This window comes from Oncorhynchus mykiss, chromosome 21 (genome assembly GCF_057628025.1).
Source record: "Oncorhynchus mykiss isolate SJ-2025 chromosome 21, ASM5762802v1, whole genome shotgun sequence".
NCBI classification, from domain to species: domain Eukaryota; kingdom Metazoa; phylum Chordata; class Actinopteri; order Salmoniformes; family Salmonidae; genus Oncorhynchus; species Oncorhynchus mykiss.
The window spans coordinates 7,966,243-7,985,444 of NC_143042.1; the positions used below are offsets into that span (position 1 = coordinate 7,966,243).

General features: G+C 46.3%; 1 protein-coding gene across 2 annotated transcripts in view; it reads left to right on the forward strand.

The window, feature by feature from the left end:
- Nucleotides 1–19,202, forward strand: part of LOC110516649 (protein piccolo) — a 65,641-nt gene that overhangs the window by 32,874 nt on the left and 13,565 nt on the right. For both annotated transcript variants that reach the window (XM_090213650.1, XM_090213651.1), the window contains 14 exons: nt 2,793–4,917; nt 6,479–6,547; nt 7,289–7,377; nt 7,635–7,710; nt 8,555–8,680; nt 13,095–13,203; nt 14,600–14,667; nt 14,940–15,178; nt 15,438–15,488; nt 15,615–15,745; nt 17,405–17,431; nt 18,241–18,334; nt 18,530–18,601; nt 18,780–19,080. In XM_090213650.1, the coding sequence (XP_090069776.1) occupies nt 2,793–4,917; nt 6,479–6,547; nt 7,289–7,377; nt 7,635–7,710; nt 8,555–8,680; nt 13,095–13,203; nt 14,600–14,667; nt 14,940–15,178; nt 15,438–15,488; nt 15,615–15,745; nt 17,405–17,431; nt 18,241–18,334; nt 18,530–18,601; nt 18,780–19,080 (3,577 nt within the window). The remainder of the gene's footprint in view (nt 1–2,792; nt 4,918–6,478; nt 6,548–7,288; nt 7,378–7,634; nt 7,711–8,554; nt 8,681–13,094; nt 13,204–14,599; nt 14,668–14,939; nt 15,179–15,437; nt 15,489–15,614; nt 15,746–17,404; nt 17,432–18,240; nt 18,335–18,529; nt 18,602–18,779; nt 19,081–19,202) is intronic.

Genomic DNA, 19,202 nt, shown 5'->3' on the forward strand with positions numbered 1-19,202 from the left:
TGGGTTTATTTTGTCATTTTATATTAAGACAACTAGAGTTAGAGTTTTTCGAAGTATGATATACTGTGACATTGGACAAACAAAGTAGAGCATAATCCAGGATAATGTTCTGTTTTGAAACCAGATTTGGTTGCATTTCTGTTCTGTTTTGAAACCAGATTTGGATGAATTTCTGTTCTGTTTTGAAACCAGATTTGGATGTATTTCCAGGTTGCACTTCTTGTCATAACACTACTCCACTATTGCCCTGAAAATGATGTCTTATTGCAGTTCCGTTTCTCTCATACACATCTAATGTAGCCCCCAGCTTGCTATTCATTTGGCGAGCTTGCTGTCTAAATTCATATGAGCCTCTCATAGAATGCCCTTTCAAAGGCATTGCTGCACTAAAGCTGATATATTTATATTGGCATTTTAGTTTGAAGGCAAAGCCCGCAAGACTGGAGGCAATTTTCTAGAAGAGTTTCCATTTTTCATATTTCATACATTGAGTCATTGCACAGTGCCTCTTCAATGTGATTTGGGACTGGTAGCATCCTTGGTAGATATCCCACATTCTTTCTTTCCAACCAGACTAACTAGATCAGGGTATATTTGAGGTACTGCAAATGACTTGGTCCAAAGGTTACAGCTATTCCTTTAGTATCTACTAGTTGTATTAAAGCATATCATTTTTTTTTCATTCAACTTGTTTCCATGGGACCGGTTGCAGACATAGTCAAAATGTACTGAAAGATGATTAAGTTAAGATATATACTTACATTAGTTACAGTAGGTTATAAATACTAGAGTTGGGCGGTATCCAGAGACAGTGCCTTTGGAAAGTATTCAGACCCCTTGACTTTTTCCAAATTTTGTTACGTAACAGCCTTATTCTAAAATTGATTTTTTTTAAATATATCCCCCATCAATCCACACACAATACCCCATAACGACAAAGCAAAAACAGTTTTTTATAATAAAAATGTATTACAATAAAAAACGGAAATATCACATTTCCGTAAGTATTCAGACCATTTACTCAATACTTTGTTGAAGCACCTTTGGCAGCGATTACAGCCTCAAGTCCTCTTGGATATGACGCTACAAGCTTGACACACCTGCATTTGGGTAGTTAATCCCATTCTTCTCTGCAGATCCTCTCAAACTCTGTCAGGTTGGATGGGGAGTGTCGCTGCACAGCTATTTTCAGGTCTCTCCAGAGATGTTCAATCGGGTTCAGGTCTGGGCTCTGGCTGGGCCACTCAAGGGCATTCAGAGACTTGTCCCAAAGCCACTCCTGCGTTGTATTGGCTGTGTGCTTAGGGGCGATGTCCTATTGGAAGGTGAACCTATGCCCCAGTCTGAGGTCCTGAGTGCTCAGGAGCAGGTTTTCATCAAGGATCTCTCTGTACTTTTCTCTGTTCATCTTTGCCTCAATCTTGACTAGTCTCCCAGTCCCTGCCGCTGAAAAACATCCCCACAACATGATGCTACCACCACCATGTTTTACCGAAGGGATGGTGCCAGGATTCCTCTAGACGTGACCCTTGGCATTCAATCTTGGTTTTATCAGATCAGAAAATATTTTTTCTCACGATCTGAGAGTCTTTAGGTGTCTTTTGGCAAACTGCCATGTGCCTTTTACTGAGGGGTTGCTTCCGTCTGGCCACTCTACCATAAAGGCCTGATTGGTGGAGTGCTGCAGAGATGGTTGACCTTCTGGAAGGTTCTCCTATCTCCACAGAGGGACTCTAGAGCTCTTTCAGAGTGACCATCGGGTTCTTGGTCATCTCCCTTCTCCCCCGATTACTCAGTTTGGCCGGGCTACCAGCTCTAGGAAGCTGTCATCAAGGCAAAAGGTGGCTATTTTGAAGAATCTCAAATATAATATATATTTAGATTTGTTTAACACTTTTTGATTTACTACATGAGTCCATATGTGTTATTTCATAGTTTTGATGTCTCCACTATTATTCTACAATGTAAAAAATAGTAAAAATAAAGAAAAACCCTTGAATGAATAGGTGTGTCCAAACGTTTGCCTGGTACTGTATATATGTTTTATATCTATATTGTGTAGATTGCTGAGGATTTTATTTATTTAATCCATTTCAGAATAAGGCTGTAACATAACAAAATGTGGAAAAAGTTAAAAGGTCTGAAAACTTTCCGAAGGCACTGTATGGTATACCAGCCAAGCATTATACATACTTAATCAAGCCTCTCATTTTACCTCTGGCCCTCTCCCGGGGTATATAAATCAGTTTTCTGCCTGAGTGATACACCACTGAGCTCCTCATACTGTACATACAAGGGGTGGACAAACAGCTGAGCTTGAAGGAAAGTAATGATATGCCACAGATCCATAGGCGTTTAATGTGAATAAATTACATATTTTGAGGCTGCTCTTAAGGTAGTGAGTAACATTTATGGCCAGGAGCACATACAGTATCATCCTGTGAAACTCACCAGCAGTCAATATGCTGTGTTTCTCAATAAGCTTTCCCTCACTCTGAGCACACCAGATTCTTGTCCGTGCCTGATTGTAATCAGGACACAGAGACACCGGGATAGAGATCCTCTTCTATTTTAGTCATCCATTCATTTAATCAGATAATTGAAATCATGAAAGATTTAACACTTCTTTCCGGTTAATTTAGTACATGTAGTAAAGGTTTGGAGAAAGTCATCATTCAGATGCTGTACCCATTCAGTGTGAAATCACAATGTGACGTTTGAGTATAAATAATTAAAGAAGCAATTTATTCTCATTTTAATAACTATTTGTTTGTTTTGGTTTTCTCCGGCAGGGCAAAAGCTCGTCGGGCAGCACCCCAACTGGCACCGGCAAGAAGGTGAAGAGGACCCTGCCCAACCCGCCCTCGGAGGAGGAGGCAACAGCCGCTGGCCAGACGGCCTACAGCACTGGTTCGGCCCGCCGTCGCATGTGCCGCAACACCAACATGGCGAGGGCCAAGATCCTGCAGGATATCGACCGAGAGCTGGACATGGTGGAGCGTGAGTCGTCCAAGCTCCGCCACAAGCAGGCGGAGCTGGACGAAGAAGAGAAGGAGATCGACGCCAAGCTACGCTACCTGGAGATGGGCATCAACCGCAGGAAAGACGCCCTCCTCAAGGAGAGGGAGAAGAGGGAGCGGGCCTACCTGCAGAGCGTGGCCGAGGATCGTGACTACATGTCAGACAGCGAGGTCAGCAACATCCGGGAGACACGGAGCGGCCGTGGCAGTGGAGAAGATGATGAGATGGGAAGTCACGGGCTGGAGCGCCCCAGGACGGCACCCCAGTCAGAGCTGGATGATTTTGTGCCACCACAGACCACACACGAGGCCCAGTACGGCACGTACTCCCAGTACCAGTACCCACTGAGCCAGACGCTGTACCAGCAGCAGTCACTCTACCAATCTCCCCAGTCCTACCAGTCTCAGTCCATCTATTCCTCAGTCCCATCCCTGTCTAGCTCCCAGCAGCAGAGCTACCACCAGATGCTCCTTCTCCAGCAGAAGGCAGCCAGGCAGGCGGCCCTGATCCAAGAGTTGGACGCGTCGTCAAAGTACGAAATCATCAGCCGACAGCCCGACCCCGTGTCCTCTGCCTACATGGGAGGGGTCAGGTACGACAAGTACGGTAACCACTTGGACCTCCGGGCCCTGGAGGTGGGGGGCAGTATGGCTGGCAGCCCCATGTCCAACGTGTCGGCCGACTCCTTCTATGGAGACGTGGAGCACCACCACCACACTCCACGAAGCTACGTCCTCCTAGAAGATGCGGCAGAGCTGGCCAAGAGCTCCACGAGTCTGGCTTCATCCAGCTACGCCCAGGCCGAGAAGGAGCTGGCTAAGGCAGAAAGGCTGTTGCGAAGAAGTGCAGCCGACTTGACCTCCACCGACTACCTGGGCTCCAGCTCCAGGCTCCACTCCGGGTATGGAAAGACCCCAGACGATGAAGACTCCATGGACGACCCCTACGAGCTGAAGCTCCTCAAGCAGCAGCTGAAACAGGAGTTCCGGAGGAGCACAGGGGGAACAGAGAGCCTGGACCCGCTGACGGGTCTCTCCCACAACTACTACGGCACCCCCAGCTCGGGTGTCTCCTCCTCCCAGAGTTACTCCCAAAGACACTACCCCAAGACGGAGAAATACAGCATCAGCCGGCTGACCCTAGAGAAGCAGGCAGCCAAGCAGCTCCCGGCATCCATGCTGTACCAGAAGCACAAAGCCCCGCTGACCGACCCCAAAGTCTCCAAGTACTCCTCGATGCAAGACGGCAGGAGTCTGGAGACAGACTATACCAGCTATTTAGGGTCCAGTAACGTTAGCGCCTCTCCCAGATCCAGCCGGCTCCTTCAGGACGAGATCACCTTTGGACTACGCAAGAACATTGCAGAGCAGCAGAAGTACCTGGGCTCCACGTTGGGTGCCAACCTGGCTGGCTCGCTCAACTTCGGCCAGAGCCTGGCCTTGGACTCGACTTCCTACCCCAGTGGCAGCCGGTCACGGCCCTCTTCTAGGCCCAACTCCGTCTATGGCCTGGATCTCTCACTCAAACGGGACCCATCCAGTTCCTCTTTGAGGCTCAAGGGGGACGGCGAGGCGGCCTCAGACAGCTACCAGATGCCATCAGGGCGTGCCAAGCCCACCAGCCTGCCCATCGTGCAGGGCGGCCGGGGGCGCATCCCCATCTTGGCGCAGAACTCTGAGGAGGAGAGCCCGTTGAGTCCTGTGGGCCAGCCTATGGGCATGGCGCGGGCGTCAGCGGGGCCCCTGCCGCCCATCTCGGCCGACTCACGGGACCAGTTTGGTTCGTGCCTCTCCCTGCAGGACTCCCAGCAGCAGCAGCACCTGAGGGAAGAGCCAACGAGGGGTCGAGGCTACGTCTTGATGGACGACCTCCAGGGCACCATGTCGGACGGCGAAGGTAAACAACAATGGCATCAATTCAGAACTGTTTTCTTTCAATTTCAAACTGACTCAATATACTATCCAATATGCCACCCAATGAACCACCCACCTGCACCACCCATGACCTTTGACTTTCTTTATGTCTTATCTGTGTCTTTACTGGTTTCTTCATCTATTGTCTTTTCTGAATGTATTCATTCCCTCTTCCTTTGATTTGATGTATTAGTCTCAATACAAGGGACAAGTTGACTTTACTGAATGTAATTACTGTATTTTGTATGTGTCTATGTTGATGTCCTTTGGTGTTTAATCCCTCATTTGGGTCTCTTCTGATCTCTAAATGCATGCGATTGTGTCTTCGTTGGAATCTTTATATATATTTTCTATTTAATCTCTATGAATGTTACTCTAAAATATTATATCACTTATAGATATGCAGAAGGTATCCTTCCTCCAAAATCATTCTGTCTCTGAAACTGATCAGCAGTTTTGTTTGCTAAATGTTGTCATTTCTGCTCTATAACTGACATACTTGAAAATATGGTTTTGTACTTTAAGTCCTAGAGGACTTCCGTAGTATTTCACAACTTGCTTGTTTATCTAATGCCCAGGTGTTGGGAGTAGAATAATCCCTCTACTTGAAAGCTCAGGTCAGATTGTGCAGGGAAATGGGAAAAGAGCCTTGCTTTCTCTGAAGTGATCAATTGAAAAAGTGCCTCTGGCTAGAAAATGTTATGGAATGTGTTTATTACTTTGTTCTTCAGATATTTGATGTTTATTTCAAATTCAGTAGTTCAGGTGAGGACATTCATAGGAATGTGTATCTGTGTGAACACTGCACGTTATGTTACATGATACATGATATATTTAGACTATGACAGGCCTATTACAGATCTATTGGAAGGTTTAAATGTATTTTGTTGTGGTAGTTAGGTACATACAGTATTATCATTGCATCAGTGCAGTATTTCTTATTTGGATGAAATACACTTGACAATTTCGAGATGATATGGGAAGGATCCTTTCTCTCTTTTCTAGAATTCTTTCTCACTTTCTTGCATGTCCATCTCTAAGGGTTTTCCAATGCATGTTATGTTAATGCATGTTCTGTTAATCTATAATAAATACATTTAATTTGCATGTGTTTGTCTGAATACGTGCATGGGTGTCATACCTTTGTTGTACACGTTTGCATGGGGAATATAATGTTTATTGTAGCATGAACAAAGCTCTTCCTGATTCTGTGATGTCACTCTTTATTCGGGTTTTTTACGCATGCTCTAACAAAATATAGGCATTACAGTTTTCTCTTTTCTCTCTCTGTTATGTCTCCATCTCTATTCTGCTGACAACCATGTCTACTTTAAATCAATTCCCTTCATAACACTGTTTAATTGATTTCATATGCAAATGAACAAAAAAATATACCGCTGTGCCAATAGGTCTTGTCATGACAGGAAATAAACCCCCTAGATCCAATATCCCTATCCCATAATAAGTGTGTAGAACTTGACCCTTTGACCTACATGATGTCATATAGCGCAGAATCCATGTTTATCAATTTCCCTTGGTTACAGCCCTAAGTGACTCCATGCTGGCACTGAACAGAGATGATCCCCGGCAATCACATGAGAATATCCCAAACGGTATAGTATTAGTTCTAGGGTGTTCTATTATCCTGCCCCGCCCTGCCCCCTACCTGTCAATCATCCATAAGCCAACATCTTAACCATTCCAGACGTCAACATGTATTTCCAATATGACTCAATGTTGGTAGATGTTAGCTGGCGTCTGTGTACCGTTTGTTCCTTATTGATGAGTCATGGAGGTTTCTTTACACCAATCGGAAATTCAAACCTGCAGTTTATCAATGCTGATCGAAAGATACAGGACCGTACATTTATTTTCACATTTACCAGCACTCTAAAAGTGAGCTACACCAGTCTAAACGTCAGATTGTTACCATGGTTACATACTGTACAGTAACTGGTGCCAGTTGTTATAAACTATGGAAAGAAAACGGACTAACCCTATACTGTGCCATATTAACTAAAAAGAGCATTGGTCAGGTTGGCATGTTATTGTGAAAAACATGCCAAACATTAATGGCAATAAATGACATCTACCATAAGATAAGTTAAAGTTATCCCTGGCGTTAAATATTTCATCAGAATAGTATTATCATTTAGCTGCTTGTCATTTATATCTTGAAATTCCCTAAATTTGTACCTTTCTTGGAGGCCTCTTTCTCTTCCTTCCTGTTTCAACTGCCCGTCCCCTCTCCAGCATGCAATCCTCTTCCAACCAATCAGAAAGCTTGTCCCCACTGATAGGTTAGAAGGGACTGATTGACAGGGTTAATGATCATGGCCTATTTGTCTCTGAAGCCTACCACCTACGGCGAGAGGAAACGGACTGGTTTGACAAACCCCGCGAGGGACGACCAGAGAACGGACAAGGGCCGGACAGGAGACAGGTGACACCCAAGCACCAACCCACACACGGCACAAAGTCATAAAGTTGAGAAATGCCCATATGCACACAGACTTTTAAAACAATGCTTTACTGTTTATTCTTTCTTGCATAAATAACCCAAACTAATTACATATATATCCATGACTACATAATTGTGGAGACATTTTCAAGCATGCATTTGTATCAGTAACTGCAGCTATCTGTTGAGGTGTAATAGCCTACAAAACACTTATGTAGTTTCCTGTATGTGTCTCTCAGGGGAAGGGTGTTTACTACCCCTTTCCTCACACCAGAGTCAAACTGCAGAGGGATCCCAAGGACCGCAGCGTGTCAGGTAAGGGAAACACAGTTTACCTTGCACATGGACACAATCTGTCATAAACACAGCTGTCTTCACGCAGTGACAGGTCTTAATGTTGGTCTTGACCCAAAATGGGGTAGACATTTCGTGGATCCTCTGTTGATTTGGCACATCTCCATTCTCATCAGTCATCCATCCTGGCTCAAAATGGCGTATCATTGACACACAGGATTAGCTTTTTGCAATTAGTCAGCAGGCCACAAAGAACGTGCTTGTTAATGTGGAGAAGTGCTAAAAATGAACCATTTGTCTGTGGGATTTGGGTGACAGTGTCAGTGTGATAAGCATGTATTTACTCTTTAGCTTAAATGACTGATCTCTAAACGACTGTGTGTCTGCGTGTGTGTGCGTGTCTGTGTGTGTGTGTCCGTGTGTGTGTGTGTGTGTGTGTGTGTGTGTGTGTGTGTGTGTGTGTGTGTGTGTGTGTGTGTGTGTCTGCGTGTGTGCGTGTCTGTGTGTGTGTGTCTGCGTGTGTGCGTGTCTGTGTGTGTGTGTCTGCGTGTGTGCGTGTCTGCGTGTGTGCGTGTCTGTGTGCGTGTGTCCGTGTGTGTGTGTGTGTGTGTGTGTGTGTGTGTGTGTGTGTGTGTGTGTGTGTGTGTGTGTCTGCGTGTGTGCGTGTCTGTGTGTGTGTATGTACAGTATGCATGTGTGTGAGTGCGTGCGTGTACATAAATGTGTATGTCTACATTCTACACTGGATACATATTCCTGTGCATGCATACTCTTAATGGGTGTCTGACCACTGTACGTGCATGGGTATAGTTGTGTGTGTTCATGCTTCTCACTCATTTGGGGGTTTCTACCTCTTAATTTCCAGGGAATGGATTGGGTATCAGAGTGGTGGGAGGTAAAGAGGTTCCAGGGACCAACGGACACATCGGAGCCTACGTAGCTAAAGTCTTACCTGGAGGAGTTGCCCAACAGACTGGGAAGATACTAGAGGGTAAGTTAACTTCACAAATCTTGGGATATATACTGCACTCCTGGGTCGTATTCATTAGGCACCAAACTGACTGAACCAGGAAGGGACTACCTGAAGGGACTACCTTCATTTTCTGCGTGGCCATAATGAATATTAAATGGTGCAAAATTAGTATATCAGTTAAGTGCTTATGTTGCTCAAAAAAACATTTGAGAGAGACATTTCTACATGTGAAATGTACTTCCCCTTTAAGAATCAATCAGTTCAAGAATCAAGTAGTCCAAGCCTGGACATAAGTGATTATTGTCAGAAGAAGGACTCGTCTGTCTTTCTCCATCTGTCTGTTTCCTTAAATCCGTTTGTTTATCCATCCAAATCTCTCTCTGTTTACCTTTCTCTCCTGTCATTTTCTATCCTTAGTGTGTGTGTATGAATGCAGCAGTGGCTCACTGACAGATGGTTTGAGAGGAATCTGACTTGAGTGAGATGTGAGGACTGAGAGGGAACGACACGGAGACAACAAAAATAGAATTTCATTAGCATTTTGTTTTGTCACCTCCAGGCAATAGTCCATGAGGGGGAGCTTTAGAGAACGAAAGGTTTGAGATATTTCACCCAAGCGCTTTCAGAATTCTGAATGTAATGATATCACAGGTTTTCTTCAATCAAAGCTCAAAATGCATTTTAAGTTTCGGAATGGCTTTGTAAGTTAGCAACTATTACTCCAGTTTAGCAATACTCACATTAGAGTTTCTGTTACTTTACTCCTGTCATCTTGACCTTCGTTCAGGGTTTACCCATATTATTTCATTACTACATCTCTGGGAATGTGCTAAAACTCAGTGGTAGGGCTATGGCCCAGAGTTTTATAGATCTGAATCCAAACTAAGGGGCCTTAGGCACAACAAGCAGTAAGCATTGTCCATTTATCCCTCGACAGTCTCACTCCTGGCCAGTTGTCAATACAACACTACCTGAAGATGGATGGCTATGTCCTATTAACTGAAATGACTTTCATGAGACTTATTGATTTGACTGGAGGGAGACCGCATGGTGTGGTGCTGTGTATCTTTCTCTATCTCACTCTCTCTTTCTGTCTCTCTGGTCTCTCTCTGGTCTCTCTCTCTGGTCTCTCTCTTTCTGCCTCTCTGGTCTCTCTCTTTCTGTCTCTCTGGTCTCTCTCTGGTCTCTCTCTCTCTGGTCTCTCTCTTTCTGTCTCTCTGGTCTCTCTCTTTCTGTCTCTCTGGTCTCTCTCTGGTCTCTCTCTCTCTGGTCTCTCTCTTTCTGTCTCTCTGGTCGCTCTCTGGTCTCTCTCTTTCTGTCCCCCTGGTCTCTCTCTTTCTGTCCCTCTAGGTCTCTCTATGGTCTCTCTCTTTCTGTCCCTCTGGTCTCTCTCTGGTCTCTCTCTTTCTGTCCCTCTGGTCTCTCTCTGGTCTCTCTCTTTCTGTCTCTCTGGTCTCTCTCTTTCTGTCCCTCTGGTCTCCTTCTGGTCTCTCTCTGGTCTCTCTCTTTCTGTCCCTCTGGTCTCTCTCTGGTCTCTCTCTCTGGTCGATCTCTTTATGTCCCTCTGGTCTCTCTCTGGTCTCTCTGGTATCTCTCTTTCTGTCCCTCTGGTCTCTCTCTGGTCTCTCTCTCTCTCTGGTCTCTCTCTCTCTGGTCTCTCTCTGGTCTCTCTCTGGTCTCTCTCTCTCTCTCTGGTCTCTCTCTCTCTGGTCTCTCTCTTTCTCTCTCTTTGTCTCTCTCTGGTCTCTCTCTGGTCTCTCTCTTTCTGTCCCTCTGGTCTCTCTCTGGTCTCTCTGGTCTCTCTGGTCTCTCTCTTTCCGTCCCTCTGGTCTCTCTCTGGTCTCTCTCTCTCTCTGGTCTCTCTCTTTCTGTCCCTCTGATCTCTCTCTGGTCTCTCTGGTCTCTCTCTTTCTGTCCCTCTGGTCTCTCTCTGGTCTCTCTCTCTCTCTGGTCTCTCTCTCTCTCTGGTCTCTCTCTTTCTGTCCCTCTGGTCTCTCTCTGGTCTCTCTCTCTCTCCCTGGTCTCTCTCTTTCTGTCCCTCTGGTCTCTCTCTGGTCTCTCTCTCTCTCTGGTCTCTCTCTTTCTGTCCCTCTGATCTCTCTCTGGTCTCTCTGGTCTCTCTCTTTCTGTCCCTCTGGTCTCTCTCTGGTCTCTCTCTCTCTGGTCTCTCTCTCTCTGGTCTCTCTCTGGTCTCTCTCTGGTCTCTCTCTCTCTCTGGTCTCTCTCTTTCTGTCCCTCTGGTCTCTCTCTGGTCTCTCTCTCTCTGGTCTCTCTCTTTCTGTCCCTCTGGTCTCTCTCTGATATCTCTCTCTCTGGTCTCTCTCTTTCTCACTCTCTTTCGCTCTCTGGTCTCTCTCTCATTCTCTCTGTCTCAGTCTGGGGGTTGTACAGGGTCCATGCTGGACGGTTGTGAATTAGCACGGCTGTGGCCCCTGCCTTTGTAGGGGCTGTCTGGGGCCTGATGTATGAGAGGTGGGTCGGAGGACTGTAAAGAGAAGAGGGAAGAGATACAGCTCAGAGCCACCTGGTGGGAGCTAGGGCCATCCATCTGTCACACTGTGTGTGTGTGTCTGTGCTATTGTGTGTGCATGCATGCATTCGGTGTGTGCCCTCTCTCCCCATTTTCTTCATCTTTCCCTCCTTCACTCTCCCTCCCTCCCTCTTGCTTTCTCTCTGTCCCTTCTTCCCTGCACCTGACCAATCTCTCCTCCATCAATTTATCTTTGTCCTCCCTCCCTCCCTTCCTCCCGCTCTCTCTGATTTATCATGGGCTTGAATTGTAAATACGAATTTGTTCTTAACTGACTTGCCTAGTTAAATAAAGGTTAAATAACATTTTGAATAACAGCTTTTCCTCTGTGTCAGCTGTATCAGAATGATCTTTAACTACAGGTTGGTCTGGACCGGTGTGTATTTATTAATGCTGTGACAGGTTGGATCTCACCTCTGCACTCGTCTAGTAGGTCAGCTATGGAGGCACCATCGTCAATCTCTTCTGCATACAGTCAATGCCTGGGTTGTGTTCATTCGGGCATACCATAGCAAAACGTTTTGCAACTGAAAATGAACACCTGTGTTCTTCTTATTGTACAAATTCAGATCCAGTACCTCTCTGTTTCAAAATGTTTTCCCTACTGAACACGGCCCAGATAAGTGTCCATCTCCAAACAGTGCAGATCATCAATCCTCATTCAAATCAAATGCATGTTCTTCTTACTCCACATACCTGCATGCACTCATTAACACACACATTTAGGATGATCCCAGGAAGTTGCATTCACCAGTAGTATTTATTATCCGATGACTAAAACATCCAGGCCTGAAGGAGATGGGTAGTAGCCTAGTGACACTGTTACCTTTCACTCTAGCAGAGCTCATCGTTTTGCCAGTGAAAACTTTACCATGGAGAGCTGCAGCTATGACTGTGTCCGTGCCAAACAAAGTGTCTCTGTGTAAGGTGACACTTCCGCTGAAACTTTGGAACATGGTTTCTCACAGTGAGCGGTGTGAATACAGAATTGTGTCAATTCTAGCAGGTGCGAAGGCTCAGACCGAGTGTGTGTGATGAGTCATACTGCCATACTGTGTCAATGAGTAACTAGTGTGAAACTCTGTGTGGGTAACACAGCTCAGGAGCTCCGGCGCAGTCGGAGTCTAGCTGCCTACGTCAAGACTCGCTTTCACCTGTGTGAGTGCTGCTGGACAGCACGGAGTGTGTGTGCTTTTGCAGTGCTGTAGGACTGGTCTGTTTGTGTGCCATGTGTGTGTGCCATGTGTGTGTGTGTGCCTGTGTGTGTGTGCCGTGTGTGTGTGCCGTGTGTGTGTGTGTGTGTGCCTGTGTGTGTGTGTGTGTGTGTGTGTGTGTGTGTGTGTGTGTGTGTGTGTGTGTGTGTGTGTGTGTGTGTGTGTGTGTGTGTGTGTGTGTGCCCGCCCTGTGTGTGCGTGTGTGAGTTTGTGGTGCTTTGGCCTGATCTGACCTTTACTGACCAGGGTCAATTACATTTCAATTCAGGAAGTGAATCAAAACTTCCGTACAAGACTTGACAAAGCAACACTTTTCAATTGTAGAATTTGAATGTGATCTCATGTACTGACTGAATTGAAATGGAATTGATCCAAACCCTGCTACTGACCCTGTGGTCATGTGGTTTAACTTTCTTCGAAACATGGGGTTGTTGGAGAAAGAGTTCGAGTTTATAGGAGGCTGCACAGCAGTGTGTTGTGGTGTTAAAACAGGACTCAATGGTACTGTGTGTTGTTGATGATGGTGTGGTGTGTTTCTGTATGTGTGTGAGGTGATACACACACACTTAGCTAATTGGTTTCAGTTTTCGAATGTGAGAATTAGGTGTGATACATTTTATATGGTAAACTAACTATGTTTGTGTACGTGTGTGCGTGCATGCGTGTGTGTGTGTGTGTGTGAATATAGGAATGCAGGTGCTGGAGTGGAACGAGCTACCTCTAACGGGGATGACCTATGAGGAAGTGCAGGGGCTTGTGGTACAGCAGTGTGGCGAGGCAGAACTCTGCGTGAGACTGTGAGCATATTTTCTTCTCTCTGTGACTGTCTCTCCCTCTCGTCCCACTTTCTTCTCTCTGTGACTGTCTCTCCCTCTCCGTCCCACTTTCTTCTCTCTGTGACTGTCTCTCCCTCTCCGTCCCACTTTCCTCTCTCTGTGATTGTCTCTCCCTCTCCGTCCCACTTTCCTCTCTCTGTGACTGTCTCTCCCTCTCCGTCCCACTTTCTTCTCTCTGTGACTGTCTCTCCCTCTCCGTCCCACTTTCTTCTCTCTGTGACTGTCTCTCCCTCTCCGTCCCACTTTTTTCTCTCTGTGACTGTCTCTCCCTCTCCGTCCCACTTTCTTCTCTCTGTGACTGTCTCTCCCTCTCCGTCCCACTTTCTTCTCTCTGTGACTGTCTCTCCCTCTCCGTCCCACTTTCTTCTCTCTGTGACTGTCTCTCCCTCTCCGTCCCACTTTCTTCTCTCTGTGACTGTCTCTCCCTCTCCGTCCCACTTTCTTCTCTCTGTGACTGTCTCTCCCTCTCCGTCCCACTTTCTTCTCTCTGTGACTGTCTCTCCCTCTCCGTCCCACTTTCTTCTCTCTGTGACTGTCTCTCCCTCTCCGTCCCACTTTCTTCTCTCTGTGACTGTCTCTCCCTCTCCGTCCCACTTTCTCTCTGACTGTCTCTCCCTTTCTAATTGGTCTTAGGCTTCCTCTCTCTCTCTGTTCCTGTCACTCTTTCTCTCTCTATATATCTCCCTCTCCTTCTCAGTTTCTCTCTGTCCAGCTACCTTCCTCTCTCTCTTCTCCCTTTATCGTTTGTCATGATTTGATAGAGGAGGAGGAATTTAAGCCTTAAGATATATATTTGAGCACAGCCACCTACACTCACTGATAACAGCCTTGCGGGGGTTCCACCTCAAATATTTGGAAGTGAGCAGTCTTCATTAGCTTCAGTAGTTCTCTAGAGTGGGTTGTTTCTGATTCACATAGAATACATTTCTTTTTAAAATCTCAGTCTTCTCTAAATTCATCTCATTGCCTCGCACTCCCTCACTTTACTGGTGACTTCTCTCTCCCACTCATCTCTGTCCTCTCTTTTTGACACAATTTGTTTCTCTTTTCTCTCTTCCCAACCTGTCTCTCTCTCTCTCTCTTACCCGCTCAATCTGGCTCTCTCACTTTCTCTCACTCTCTCTCTCTCTCTCTCTCTCTCTCTCTTACCCGCTCAACCTGTCTCTCTCTCACAATCTCACACTCTCTCTCTCTCTCTCTCTCTCTCTCTTACCCGCTCAATCTGGCTCTCTCACTTTCTCTCTCTCTCACTTTGTCTCTCTCTCACAATCTCACACTCTCTCTCTCTCTCTCTCTCTCTCTCTCTCTCTCTCTCTCGCTCTCTCGCTCTCTCGCTCTCTCGCTCTATCTCCCTCAGAGATCTGAACATGCTGGCTGACTCAGAGGGCTCTCAGCACCTTGATCTCCCAGACCAGAACAAACCAGGTAGAGTAAGAGCTTAGCCTCTTCACCCCAGGGTGTCCTCCCCCCTCTCTCTCTGCTATCTTCCCCTTCTCTCTCATTTTTCTTTACCTTCTCTCTCAACTTCCCCTCTCTCTCGACTCGCCTCACTAAAGGTACAAAATCCCTTAAGGTTCTGCAACTAGAATATTTCAATCACTATGGCCTCTACCACAGTGAATGATTCCATAACTTCAAATGTGTGTGTGTGTTTCTCTTTGTGAATTTGTGTCCATACGTGTGTGTCTGTGCTCTAGGTGACAGACCCCCCAGGTCTCCGGGGGTGGATCCGAAACAACTGGCTGCAGAGCTACAGAAGGTGTCCCAGCAGCAGGCTCCTCCACCTACCACCGCCACGTCCTCCTCCTCCACGGTGGGGGGAGAGAAAGGACCCCACTCTGCCATCTCAGGCGCCGCCTCGGCCACTTCTAGCGCCATCCAGAGTCCGGGACAGCCGGGGTCGCCCTCCGTCAGCAAGAAACGCCACAGCAGCAAGGTGAACGGGTGGAGGATGATGTGGAGCTAAATTGAACACAGGCGTCATCTTCTGGTTGCATGACTAGAACATATTTTATGTTCAAAAGAACTGTCTAATTTTCAATAGAGGCAATTCTATATTGGCACATACTGTATGTTGTATGCCTTTTAGTTTGAAAGTGTTTCTAACTAAACTTATGCATAATTCTGTACTCATCGACAGTTCTTTACATGCACACACACTTACTGTTTCTAAATGTGTTTCTGTCATCTTCCAGTCTGCGGAACCAGTGAAGACACAATCCCACCCTGTTACTGGAGAGATACAGGTCAGCTGACCAAGCCTTGTTTTGAGATTCCTTGACTCACCACTGCTTGTATATCCATGCACTTCATAAGGTGTTTTACTAAGGCCAGCCGTCTCGTTGAGATTCCACCGTCTCTTGATTTTGCAGCTTCAAATCAACTATGACAAGCAGCTGGGGAACCTGATTGTTCACGTGCTCCAAGCCAGGAACCTGGCCCCCCGAGACAACAACGGCTACTCCGACCCCTTCGTCAAAGTCTACCTCCTACCGGGGAGGGGGTGAGTCTGTTGGATAAGCTACCAGCAGGGTTTACAAAATTCGGATAACTTTCACAAAATTCCCAGGTTTCTAAATAAAATCCTGGCAGATTCTTGGAGTCAGGAGAGAATAAGCGGCTTATCCAGAATCCTCCAATCCGGATTTCTGGGAAACTTGGGAATTTTGGGAAACTTAAGAGAATTCTGCAACCCTACCAAAGAAAGAAAGCTGGTCTGGAATCCAAACTGAATATCACTTTTTTTTAAATTTGAAATGAAAGTATATTGAGTTTAGTTTGCAGGCAGGCAGTGAGGAGTGGTATTCCGTTTGGATTCTAGGCTATAGCAGAGAGGTAGGGACAGAAACACTGGAACTAGTCAAGTCAAGGAGAGAACAATCTCTTTGGTGAGAGAAGTTAAGTATACTTCACAGATCACCGATAGTAGCCTACACACTACAGCCATTATGTAACTCTTTCACTTCTCATCCTTGCTCTGTTGCTGTGCTCTGTCCATGTACCTATGCTCTGTAATGTTACCAGAGCATTTCCTTGTCGGATGTGCATCACCGTGAGTTAATAATGAACTGTGTCATATCGTAGTGGAAGCATTATCGATAGCAGTGTTGAATGGTTGTGTGGTAAAGTGTTCTTGTAATTGTGTTAAGTGTATATAAAACACTGGAAAGGTGATTCGTTTAGTTTCAGGGTGTTTCACGTGTGTAAAAGGCATTATGAATTTCAGGTCATGTAGACAAACGCATTCATACGGAAGAAATGCCTAGAACCAAGATTACCATTAAAACCAACCACTTCAAAAGGAAGCCATTTTGGAAAGCTTAAAACGAACTCCCATTCATCTTAAAATCGATTTACGATTGATTTTAGCTGGCCATGGCATGCATGTTGTGTTCTATGCACCCACACCTGATGTCAGATCAATTCCATCATGCCACTGTGATAAACCTGTTACAAGCCTGTCACATGACATGAAATGTAATTACCATTCTAGGAACTGTTTCTATGTAGACATTTGATACCTAGTTTTTATTAAGGGAGTCATTAACACCTAATCAGCGTCAAACGACACACATGTAATACCCTAAACGTGATGTAAATTATGTTATATTTTGCCATGTAGTTCTGCTGAGTTTTCCCCTTTGCTCTTGTTGCTAGGCAGAATAGAGCAGGGAAATCGATAAAGACTCATAATAGCTTGTAATACAATCCACACTGTAGCCGTCTGGATCTCAGTGCTCAATGTGATTATGTCATGTTGTAATCAGCTCTCCCACTTACCCTACCTACCCTTCTCTATGGAGTCCTTAGGGACCACTGGACTTGTATAGTGTTACACACATGCATATACAAGCACACACACGCTGGGGGAAAATGCACACTCACAATACACACAGACACATTCCTCCCTCACTGCCCCAACACACATCCTGTGCCCCATGCCCACTTCCCTGTTACTGACCTCCCCAAATACACACACACCACACTGCCCCCCCCCCCCCCCCACCACCACACACCTGAACCCTCACTGCTCACTTAACCCCCCCCCCCCCTCCACCAAAACTACATCCACACACACCCCACACACACTCCTAACCCCCCTGACACTGACTCTTGTTTTTGTATGCTGTTCTTATATTTAATGCATGCTGGACCCATTCAGTCAGGTCATGGTTGTCCAGAATGCCAGGTATGTGATTTGCCCACTCTGACTTTTGACTTTGATGGTTGCTGTTAGGTTGTAGTAAGGTTGGACCTGGATTGTGATGACGATTGAGTTGAAGGCTCAGGGCCCAATGCATGTGGTGCTGGTGACGAGGGTATAACCCCAGCAAGTCACTATATACTCACTCTAACACCTTTCCACTCCCATGCATTGTACACTTCTGCCCTATGCCCTCATATTGTTCCCTACCTCCTTAGATTGTGTTCTAATATGCATACTACAGTAGACTGCACCTCGATATGACCTAACATATGATTCCCCACTTTCCCATAACTCATTTCCCTACATGTCTGTCAGACATATAAAATACCCTAAATTGTTGTTCTAATATTGTGTTTTACTTTGTACCTCACCCTGATGTTGTTCTTGATATTGTGATATCCGTTGTATCCAGTGTTGTTCCCTTTAGTCTTCCATTTTAATTGTGCCCTAAATTGTTCCGTACACCCTTACATTGTGCCCTACATCGTTCCGTACACCCTTACATTGTGCCCTACATCTTAACATAGCTCGCTACTTCCTTTCATTGTGCCCTGCACCCTAACATTGTGCTATTGTGCTCTGAATTTCTATGTTTTGTGTGTGTGTGTGTGTGTGTGTGTGTGTGTGTGTGTGTGTGTGTGTGTGTGTGTGTGTGTGTGTGTGTGTGTGTGTGTGTGTGTGTGTGTGTGTGTGTGTGTGTGTGTATGTGTATGTGTATGTGTGAGTGTGTGAGTATGAGTGTGTGTGTTCATACCTTGCTAATGGCCTGCTTTGTCTGTGTGTGATTCCAGTGCTGAGAATAAGAGGAGATCAAAACAAGCTGGCCAGAGTCTGAACCCAGAGTGGAACCAGACTGTTATCTATAAGAACATCCACCTGGAACAGGTACTGCTGCAGTATCACTAACTGCTTTTGGGATAACCACAATGTCCTGTGTGTTTGATGTGTGCTGGTTACTGTGAATACTGCATTTGTGAGTTTAGAGGAATAATAATGCGTGTGTGGTGTGTGTCTGTCTCTGTGTGTGTGTGTGTGTGTGGTGTGTGTCTGTGTGTGTGGTGTGTGTGCGCTGTGTTTCAGCTGAGGAAGAAGCTGCTGGAGGTGAGCGTGTGGGACTACGACAAGTGCTCCTCCAACGACTTTCTGGGAGAGGTGAGAGAGAGAGACATGCATTTTGTCCATAGCACTTCTGTGAGGGTGACATACATTACTGTGATGCTGCTGTAAGTTTCCTATAAGAAGCAGCCATCCACTATGTGAGGTTGATGTTAAAGGGGATGTGTGTGGGTGTTATTGATGTTAAAGGAGATGTATGTGGCTGTTCCTCTAGGTGTTGATGGACCTGTCCAACACAGCTAACATGGATAACGTCCCACGCTGGCTCCCTCTGAAGGAACAGAGTGAGGGAGAGCACCACCGGCGCTCCCTTTCAGCACAGGGGCGCCAGCACTCCCCCAAGCCCCCCTCGCAGCACGCCTCCCCCAAAACCCCTGCCCACGGTAACCAGGACTCCCCCAAGCCCCCCTCACAGCACGCCTCCCCCAAAACACCCGCCCACGGGAACCAGGACCCGCCCAAGTCGTCGGTCATCAAGAGCCGGAGCCATGGGATCTTCCCTGATCCAGCCAAGGGTAGGAGAGGTTCTGTCTTTCCCTTCCCTCAGGCCTCTTAGTCATCACGAACAACCTACCCTACTCCTTTCTCTCTATCTGTACCTGTTCTGGTTCTCTCTTCCTTTCTCCTTTTCTCCCTT